This window comes from Solanum dulcamara, chromosome 10 (assembly GCF_947179165.1).
Source record: "Solanum dulcamara chromosome 10, daSolDulc1.2, whole genome shotgun sequence".
Classification (NCBI taxonomy): domain Eukaryota; kingdom Viridiplantae; phylum Streptophyta; class Magnoliopsida; order Solanales; family Solanaceae; genus Solanum; species Solanum dulcamara.
The window spans coordinates 4,363,574-4,374,616 of record NC_077246.1 but is presented as its reverse complement, the minus strand read 5'-3'; the positions used below and the strand labels follow the sequence as shown (position 1 = coordinate 4,374,616).

General features: G+C 34.4%; 2 protein-coding genes across 3 annotated transcripts; both read right to left on the bottom strand.

The window, feature by feature from the left end:
- Positions 1-2,593: 2,593 nt before the first annotated feature.
- On the bottom strand, positions 2,594-3,829 carry LOC129871537 (ethylene-responsive transcription factor 3-like). The gene has a single exon (XM_055946478.1). It carries the CDS (start codon positions 3,553-3,555, stop codon positions 2,977-2,979), a length of 579 nt encoding a protein of 192 aa, XP_055802453.1. The 5' UTR covers positions 3,556-3,829; the 3' UTR covers positions 2,594-2,976.
- A 1,202-nt stretch (positions 3,830-5,031) lies between these two features.
- Positions 5,032-10,824, bottom strand: LOC129870962 (putative late blight resistance protein homolog R1A-3). 2 transcript variants are annotated; one of them, XM_055945831.1, is made up of 3 exons: positions 10,741-10,824; positions 6,846-9,637; positions 5,032-5,407 (listed from the first exon to the last, which is right to left on the bottom strand). In XM_055945831.1, exon 2 carries the CDS (start codon positions 9,626-9,628, stop codon positions 6,857-6,859), a length of 2,772 nt encoding a protein of 923 aa, XP_055801806.1. In that variant the 5' UTR covers positions 9,629-9,637; positions 10,741-10,824; the 3' UTR covers positions 5,032-5,407; positions 6,846-6,856. The 2 variants fall into 2 exon arrangements, with proteins under 2 accessions (XP_055801806.1, XP_055801805.1); XM_055945830.1 differs by lacking the exon at positions 5,032-5,407 and having other exon boundaries at positions 6,717-9,637.
- Positions 10,825-11,043: the final 219 nt, after the last annotated feature.

Below are 11,043 nucleotides of genomic sequence, written 5' to 3'. Positions count from 1 at the left end.
TTTTTTTAATTCCCTTCATATTTTGAACTCACTTGATAAAATTTCTAGGTTTTTAGTAAGAGATTATTTTTATAATTCAAATTTGTAACATCTTACGTGATAATAATTTTATTAGTAAAGATGTATTTCATTTTGTTTTAATTTATATTAAGGTGTTTGATTGTATACGAAATTTAAGAAGAAACAATTATAAATTTAAAATAAAGCATAAAATTTTATATGACTATAAATAATTTTGATAAGTATAAAATGAAAATTATATTGTTAGCACTGAATATCGAAAGTTGTCATTTTTTTAGAAATTCTTGCAAGCAGTTTGTAAATAACTTTATCAGCCGCTTACAAATAATTTTGTACATTTCTATATATACATACATTTTATATTTTACTTGCGTTGTAATTTTTATTTTACAACATAACATTGTATATAAAATATCGATTTTTTATGCATGAACATCCTATGACAAAGATCTCATCTTTGCCATGGTTAGAATATAAATAATTTAATTAGTGTCAATTGATAATTTTTCGTGAATAGAAGGAACAAATCTAAAAAAAACTACTCCTTTCATTCACTTTTAAGAAAATAATAAATGAAATGAATATTTTATTATTACTCATGACTATTAACATTTAAAAAATCAAAATAATTTGAAGAATTAATAGCATTGTTATAGATAAAACATGAAACAAAAAATTTTTAAATTGATATACTAAGTTGTTGGAGAAGTCATTTATTTGTTTTAGAGTATTTTTTTATTGATTAAACCGAAAACCAAATCGATAAATCGAAAATCGAACCATTAAAGATCAGATAAATCGAACATCGATAAAAAATATCTTATTGATTTAGCATAATTAAAAATCGAAAATCAAAAATTGAAAACCAATAAATCAAATCGATAATACATAAAACTGAATCGAACTAAACCAACCGATGGCACACCCCTAGCCACAACAATGAACAACCAACAGATTGCTGAGTCTATGTAGAATCTGTATTGCAAGCTTTTTCAACAGAGGAATAAGGCTATCAATTTAGTGTCATCTTTCTTAGATATAGTATTGTGATTCTACACATTTTCACGAGTCCATTTAGTTGCAAGCAAACTCAATATATTTTTTTATTCTATACTACTTGCGTATGACTAGCAATCACAGAGCACACATAACATATTGCTAGCAGACGAACTAAACGATTGATCATTTCTGAATGTATCCCAACGTTCAGAAACGATTGATCTTCACATTGAAGCTTTTCCGCATTGACACAAAAATAGTTTTGTAAGGTATGTTGTTCTGACTTTTCAATAATCTCAATCAGTGCATGTTGGATATTTGGAGTGTGTGTTTTAAGGATCCAACACAGGTACGACAGCATTTTTGGAGAGTCGGAGAAACATAGCTTAAAAGCAATCACAAGAATAGAATATGAGAGAACATTTCAGAAGAACTTTCAAGGCTAACCTATCAAACTTGTTCGATGCCCTTTCAGAATCGACTAACCTATCAAACTTGTTCGATGCCCTTTCTGAATATCAAAAATGGAGCAACCCATTGTGCAAATGTTTGAGGATGGATCACCACTTACCACTACTACAATCTGAGAATAAAGTCGGGGTTGAGAACGTAGAGGAGCCAGTTTACAATCGTTCAGCTCATTCTGTTACAAGACAGTTGCCGGAGTCCATAGCTAAATAAACTTAGTCTGCAAACCGTGAAGTTGTAGAGATAGCTTCATTATCTTGTCCTTGGTGGTCCGGGAGACTGGACCAAGGAAGGGCCTTGACAAAAATAAAACCTTATAACACCTCTACAACTGAGTTACCAATAATTCTCAGCTACGGATTACCTTTTCCATACACCACTTATCCTCCAAATTGTTCATCTTTCTACATTCTCAAAGTCCATTCATGACATTTTGTTTCTTGGAAACAACACATGTTGCCTCCCTAAATTCCAAGTTTCGATAGGAGGATAATCAGCCATAACAGAGTTTGTCTATTCATAATACTCATATGTAAAAAAAAATGTAAAGGTTTAACAGTCTTACTTTCTCTTGGCCGCGAAATCTTTTGGAAGCCTTCACTCCATCTTCTTCTGTGCCAGTACATATCCTCCACATTTAAATCAGTATTATCAAAAGCAAGCGCACAAAAAGCTCTAAGGTCTGTTGGGCTTTAAGCGGAAACCCCAAATAAAGTAGACTTTAATGAAGAAAAAATACAAATATACATGTGTAGTCCAAAACTTATAATTATAAGCATGAACAATGAAAATATATGGATAAAAAAATTGGAAAAAAAAATACCATAAAGTGAAATGTATTGTTGAGTGTTTCCTCTGCAGGATTACACTCATTGGCAAGGGAAAATATGTCTCAGAGATGACGACACTGAAGCGCCTGCTAAGCAAGGTGAAGCGCTCAACATGGTTTGCAGTGACTTTCAACTCATTTGATAGTCCATGATACCACTAAAATACTCAAAGAAAATGCAGAGAGAGAACAAAAAAAAAATGAATATCTCCTATGTGATGAAGCAGGGATAATTCACTTATGAATGTAAACATTCTTTGTACAAAAAAAAAAGGGTTAGAAGAAAGAACAAGCAGAAGCAGATCAAAAGATGGATAAAAATTCAATAATCAGATCCAGTGTTCAATAGTAAAGATACAATCTTTCCTAATACAGATTGCAACACTAATCAATATAACAATAACGACGAACACCCAGTGTGATCTCATAAAGATGAAATCTGAGGAGGGTAAAGTGTATGCAAAGTATACGCCTCTGACTGTTTTCGATAGACGCTCAGCCCGAGCAAAAAACTACACAAATCTACGCATAATTTAAAAACACATTTGGTTATCATCATACACCAAATGGATGGATACATTTTAAACAAGGAAAAAAATCAGAATTAAAAGAAAACATAGAAAAAAAAGTTTTTTTTTCAATCATAATCATCAAAATTACTAGAAACACAAGGGGCTGATGTGAACATCATCAGATGGAGGAGGAAAGTTCAAATCAAAAGGCAGAGGATCTTTACAAAACGACGGCGACGACTCGTCGCCGCCGCCGATGCAATTATCATCTACCACAGATGACGATGAATCACAATCACTATGGCATTCCCCCATCGTCGTGGTCGGAATCCGACGAGGAACTTCAATCCGCGTTTGCATCATATTACACAACACACGCACCCCACTAGATGATTCCACCGTACTACTCATACTACTAGAAGCCGGCCTCGAATGTTGAAGATTTTCAAATTGATTTTGCCCATAAGGAGGCAATATTGGGAAATTAGTTTTCGCTTTAGCTCCATGATAGGACCTTGCAGCAGCATCGTAAGCCCGTGCAGCATCCTCCGCTGTATCAAATGTACCCAGCCATACCCGAGCTTTTTTCATCGGATCCCTTATCTCAGCAGAAAATCGACCCCATTGCCGTTTACGAACACCCCTATAACGAGGTGGGTCAATCTCCGATTGACGAAAAATTACGGATCTTGATCTATTTGTTTCCAGATTTTTCCGACGGGTCATGGCCGGTAGGGTGGATGGGTAGAAATGGGAGATGGGGTTGAGATTGTCGGATATTGTCGCCGCGGCCACCAAGTTGATCGGAATTGTGTTAATTAAACTTCTTGATGATTATTTTCCATGGAGATGAAATTGATAAATGCAAATGCGCAATGAAGAAGAAAGGGGAAAGGAGTTCATCTTCTTGACTCTGTTTTTTTTTTTTTCAAAAAAATATATATAATATTTTGGTTATTTTATTTTTTTGGGATATGCTTTGCTTTATTTTTGGTGGATGGAGAATTATGAAAGGGTGATATCAATAGTATCTACCAATCAATCAACTTCCCAATTTCCAGCACCAATTATTTGGGTTCAATAACAATAAAAATAAAAATTTAATTATATTTTGTTGCTTTTTTTTTTGAACTCCAAGAAATTTTTTAATTTAAATTAATTTATTTTCGGGGCAGCGGAAACAGAATTACGAGTTGGAAAATCGAATCCTTATCAATAAAATAAAAATTATTATAGTCTTGTCGAACAATGGTGCTTGCATTGCAGGAGATGCTCGCCCCGTACGGATAGCCTATGGCTAGTTAATATATGTACTTTTCTATTCATACTATGAAGATTCCCTTTAAATAAATAAGCTTACGATAGAAAGAAAGTGCATAATTTCTTGGGTAAAACGGATAGCCTATGGCTACTTAATATATGTACTTTCCTATTCATACTACGAAGATTCCCTTTAAATAAATAAGCTTACGATAGAAAGAAAGTGCATAATTTCTTGAGTAAAACGGATAGCCTATGGCTACTTAATATATGTACTTTCCTATTCATACTATGAAGATTCCCTTTAAATAAACAAGCTTACGATAGAAAAAAAGTGCATAATTTCTTGAGTAAAACGGATAGCCCATGGCTAGTTAATATATGTACTTTCCTATTCATACTATGAAGATTCCCTTTAAATAAACAAGCTTACGATAGAAAGGAAGTGCATAATTTTTTGGGTAAATATTTACTTATATTCTTGTTTACATCACACTAATAGATGTATAGCAAGTTCTATTAATAGACGATTATTATTTATAGTTGTTTGATTAATTTTTTTAAAATAGAAGCTTTATTTGCGTAAGTTGCACTTTTAAGGAAAGTCCTACATATATTAGAGAAACACAAGTTGTACACGAAGTTTTTCAAGTGTGAGTTTTGATTTGACATGATGGCATTTATGAATCAACATTGCTGCCAAAGATAGGATACAACAACAATACAACAATAACAATCCAGTGTAATCCCACATCGTGGGGTCTGGAGAGGGTAAAGTGTACGCAGACCTGACTCCTACCAATGTAGGACGGTTGTTTCCGAAAGACCCTCAGCTCAATAGAAACATAAGAAAAAAGGTCAGACAAGAATATTAAAAGTAGGAAAGTAGATAACGGAAGCGTTCCAAACAATAGTATAATCAAAGCACCAAAAAACAGTATATATCGTTAAATAATAGCATAAATACCATAAATAACATAAGATAACACAGCATACATACATAAATAACATAAATCAGAGTACAAGAAATCATAGTGCGTTAATACGTCTATGTACTAGCCTTCTACCCTAATATGTGTCCTCCACACCCTGCCAAAGATAGGATGATCATGATAAATCTAAATACAAGTTTTCTCCGTCTTCGAAGCATCAGTATAATTTCTCTCTCCATACCGTCCACCAAATAAACACAAGAATTGTATACCATCACAAATTCAGGTGTACGTAGACCTTACCCCTACCTTATGAGAGGTAGAGAAGTTGTTTTCGATAGACTCAATCATTTCAATTTCACAATTGAAATTCCATCCTTCTTGCCCTGTAATAATAACCAAAGTAGAATCAGGTGAAACAGTGAGTCTGAAGATGTTCAGAATAATTCTTTTGAGGGAAGCATGCTTGCTTTCTTTCTTCCGTCACCCACCGCAAAACAAATATTGACAACATAACAACTTCTCTCTACTCTACAAAAGTAAGAATAATGTCAACATACATCCTATCCACCGTAGACCCCACTTTGTGAGTCCTTAAGATCCATATTATGAGCCCGTTTGGATGGGCTTAAAAAAGTAACTTTTATGTATGAAGTGTTTTTAGAACTTTGAAGTGCTGAAAGTTATTTTTATAAATAAGCAGTTGAGTGTTTGGATAAAAGTGTTTATGTTGAAAATAAGTGTTTGAATTTTAGGGTTAAAAGAATAAAAAGGGTAATTTGGGAATTTAGTTAAAATATAAGGAATATAAAAGTAATTTTCATGGTGAAACAAATTACTTTAAGCACTTGGAAAAAAAGTTAGAAATTCTAACTTTTCATTTTTGACTGAATTTAAGAACTTTATGGCTTAAAGTTAGCATTAGTCAAACACGTCTAAAAGCTAAAAAAGGGCTTTAAGTTAATTTTGACCAACTTAAAGCCCATCCAAACGGGTTCTATATAATGATTACTTCCTTTCATAGTGCATGTTCTAATGAAGTGATATCCATGGTCATTTCATCATTAAATTACAATTGTGTTGCCTCAAATTTCTGATCCCTAAGATCCCTTCCTTCTTGTCAAGTATAATGGAAAGTTCTCTTATCATTGTTGTAAGGTCCTATTTTTTTTATTTTTTTTAATAACCACAATGTCAAGATCAGTTTTCGCACACCTCAACTAATTTCACGGGATACCTTTCACCTCCCACCATACCAAGTAACTCTATTCACCAAGACTAGAACCTATTGAAAGAAATCACCCAATGTTTTTGTCTCTATTGAAATTTAAACCTCAGAACTCACCATTCTCAACCACTTCATTGACTACTACGCCACACCCTTTTTTCAAAGAGTTTAACTTAGATTTATTGGGTTAAAACAACAACAACAACAACAATATACCCAGTGAAATCCACAAGTGGGGTCTGGGAAGGGTAAGATGTACGCAGACCTTAACACTATTTTATAGAGATAGGGAGGTTGTTTCCAAAAGACACTCGGATTTATTGGGTTAAAACAGCAGATAACTAACATTCTTCATCCTTTTTAAAAACAAGAGAAATAATATTGGTGTTAACAAATTTAAATACCTTACCCCTACCTCGTGGAGGTAAAGATGTTGTTTCCGGAAGACCCTCAGCTCAAGTCACGCATATCAAATTTGTTAGTACCAATTTTCAACTTGTTAATGTCAAAGGGACTTGTAGTATACAAATTCTATATTCAAGCCTGTCAATTAAATCAAGAATCAAAACTTGTAATAAATTCATTTCTCTACTTGCCTGCAGGCAGACTAAGAAGCTGTAACAACATCTATTCTCCCGAAATTTCTCTCCATTCGCACTTGTAGAGTGTCATTACCAATACTCTGCTGCTCCTCTTGGATCTCTTTAGCTGAAAGCACTGCAGATTGGCTTGAATTTTCCAGCTCAATTATCTGCAAAGTCGGAATATCTCCCAGATCGTGAGGGATGCTGTCCAAGCGAAGGCAACTCTTAAGAACAAGATGTTCCAGGACAGGAAAATGATCATTTGAGGCACTCCAGTGTTTCAAATCAGACATCTCGATCAGCAAAAGTTTTAAAGAACAGAACCCCTCTTCAACTTGTTCCCACTTTGGACCTGTGAAGGCATAGTTCTTTAATTTGAGTACCTCGAGATTTGGTAATCTACAAAGAGAGGCCATACTCTCCCATGGCAAGTAAGTGAAGCTCAAAGTCAATTTCTTAAGATTCTCTGGAAGTGCATTGAGATGAAGAGCTAATTTTGGTACTTGTACCGGTGGTCTCAACCCAATGATCTTTAATGTTTCGAGTTGAGGCAGGAGAGCGAGATTTACAAGGCAATCCAACCACAAGTCTGATAGTGTGTCACTACAATAGGGCCACAGATTTTCAGACGTGTAAAGAAAATCACTCCAGGGAATCTGGACTGGATAAGTATACTCGACCGTTTCACATATTCCCAATTTCTTCAACTTAGGGATGCTTGAAAAGACATCTGTTGTACAATCTGCAAGGGTAATATTTGTAAGTGTTTGTAGGTTATTTAAGACCAAAGAATTGTATCCGTTGTGTTCTTCTTTCATTTGTCTTGGCAAACAGATGCTTGGTTTAATGTGGAGATGTCTGAGGGTTTGCATCTTCCAAATCTCCCAAGGCAAAGTTGAGTCTCTTGAATACACATGAAGGATTAAAGTCTGCAAACTCCAAAACTGTGAAGCAGCTGGAGGGAATTCACTGCTAGTGGCAAATGCAAGGTAACGCAAATTAACAAGTTGCATGATCTCACTCGGAAACTGTGGGAAATGTTGGAAAGTGATATCAAGAACCCTGAGCAATTTGAAGTCTATGTATGAAAAGTTTGGACTTTGAGAAATATTGAATCCCAAGATGGAACGCGAAAAAGAAACAGTAGGATCAGTGGGGTGACTTGAGAAGATGGTGTCGCAATTGAAACTAACCCGGCGCAGAGCTGTAATGTTTTCTGATAGAACATCGAGGGAGTGCTTCAAGACATGTAGAACGTTTTGTCTTTTAGCTTCTTCTAAGCAAAAGTCTCGCATGATATCATGGAGTTTACATGTTTTGAGTTTCCCATTAGACCGCTTTACAGCGAAAACCAAGCTTCTATCAATAAGATCCTCCAAGCACTCCTCTGCTAGTTCTTCCACGGTTGTAAGCCCTGTTGCATTAAGAAAGCCCTCAGCTACCCACAACCAGATCAGCTTCCATACAGGAATCTCAAAATCTTCAGGAAATGCTCCCATGTACAAGAAGCAGGCTTTTAGATGTTGAGGCAAGTAGTTGTAACTTAGAGCAAGTATGTCTAAACACTGCCCTGGCTCACGATTTACAACGGAACCCACACTTTCTGCAACAGTGTTCCAGCAATCAGGAGTCTTGCTCATTTTCGAGAGATGCCCTGCAACCACAACAATTGCTAAAGGTAATCCTTGGCATTTTTCTGCAATAATTCTTCCGATCTTTTCCAATTCAAATGGACATCCTCTTTTCCCAAAAATTTTCTGACGGAGTAGCTCCCAACCTTCATCGTCGTTTAGAAAATTCAGTCGATGAGGTTGCCGATCTGGATTAGCATAAGTTGCTACATCAATGAGCCTACTCGTTAGTATGATACGACTTCCTTTATTATCATCAGGAAACAACCTGCTCACATTGTCCCAAGCATCAGTGGTCCACATGTCATCAACAACAATAAGAAATCTCCTACCTTTTAAACTTTTGTACACTCGATCTGCAGTGTCTTGGTTTGTTCTTTCATATATTTCTTTCGAAGAATGAGTCATTAGTCCACCATACAGTTTATCAGCAGCTTCTTTGTCACTCTCTTGATTGATTTCATTGGTTGGAGCAACAACAGAATAAAAGAGATCAAATAATATGTCTCTTTCTCTATACTCTTGAGAAACAGTTATCCAAGCACGAACATCAAACCGATAAACAACAGAAGGATGATTATATGCTCTTTTCGCAAGAGTTGTTTTACCAATACCAGCCATTCCGACTATAGTAATGATATCTAGTTCAGAAGGCAAACCTCTGAGCCTATCAATTATTTTCTCCAAGTTGTCCAGGAAACCAACTGGTTCTTGTTGCAAATTTGGACTACTTGTTGATGTATGCCTAAACGGTAAAACCTGTTTATGAAACTTGGAAGTGCTAATCTTGTCACCCTTAATTTTCATCACTTCTTTTTTGATGAATTCCATTTCTTCAATTGCTACCTGCAACCTCCTACATAGGACTGAAAAGGCCTTTCTTCGGTAATTTGCATTTTTAGCCAGAAAATATTTCCTCAGCTTTGAGTCAACAACATCTTCAACTTGATACGTTTTCTCTTTGATCTTCCCTTCCAACAATTTCAGCCTTCCGTGCCTATGCTTTATCGTTTCATAATCCGTCAAGAACTCTTGAAAAGCAATAATCCTTTTACATAGTGATAAGATTTGGTCTTTCCTCTGAAGATTATTCAGTAATGGATGATTGCATTGCAGGAACAGCTCGAGTGAGCAAACAGCAGAAGTCAGAGCAGCATAAGCCATTTCTTCTTCCTTGGAAATTACATTAAACAAACTATGATCAAACAGATGTAATATGTAATCGTAATAACATGTAACACAGTCTATAATGATCCTAATCCGGTAATTACGAAACAAAGTTAATAACCAATTAAAAATATGCATCTTAAGCATTTGTTTGTTAGAAATTACATGACATTTGTTTTAAACTATGCCATTTCTTCTTCCTTAGAAATTACATTAAACAAACTACGATCAAACTCTATGTATTATGTAATCGTCATAATATTCAACCCTTCTCTGAGGTGTTGGAAAAGAAAAATGAGTTTTTTAACTTATATACACCGACAGTGAAAAGAAGCTCACAAGTAATGTCCATCTTAAGCATAACTTTGTAACCTCAAAACCAAGAAAGCATATAGGTTGCTTGTGGTAAGCCAAGAAGCTAGATTTAAGGAAAATTACTCGCATTCACGAGGGGAGGATCTAGTGAAGAAAGTATGGAAGATCCAAAATTTGAAGTTTATGATTTCTATAGCAACCTCAAGTTAAAAAATGCAATAATAATTGAGTTCACACACGATATTTATACTTCCTCCATTTCAATTTGTTCGTTTAAGAAAGTAAAAAACTTAATCTTGTGATCGTAAATTAAAAATATGTCAAATGTACTAAAATATCCTTTGATTTTCTGATCCCTCCCTTCTACTTGTCAAGTTTTGTTTTGACTTGACATATCTATTAAGAAATCAATTATTGATATAGTGAGTTTGTCATTTTACCATATTAATCACTAAAATTATAATCTAAATTTTAAAATATTTTGATACCAAAGATATTAACTCTCTCCCTCAATAAATTGAGGGTATAATTTATCAAATTGAGGGTATAATTTATCAAATTTGACAAGTAAAAAGAAAAATCAAATTAGAAAACTTTTTACAAGTAAAAGGGAAAGATCCACTTTTGGTTCAGTACCTTTGGCTTGGTTAGATTCTATACATATATATTTTTCAAAAAAGAAAATTGATTTAGTGATAAATGAAATGGTTTGAAAATTACGAGATTTCATGTTTAAATTCCAAACGGATTCAAATAATACAGTGAAAATATTAGAAATTTATTAGCAAGTGTACCTGATAGCAACGATGCCTTGATAAAAGGAGGAGGAGAAACAGCAGCAAGAGTTGACCCTTCAATGCTTCATTTGCCAAGTGAGACAGAATACATTTATCGTGCCCTAATTTTGGTAGGTGCTGTCAACTTTATTTATTTATTTATTTTTTTTAAAAAAAAAGTACATTTTTGAAATTAATTTCCTTCCTTCCAAATTTCGGATTAGCCAAAAAAATAAATAAATATTACTTTAGAAATTCAAGATAAAAACAAAAAGTACGTCTTATGTCTTAATTTATACGACTCATTTTTTTTTATCAGAC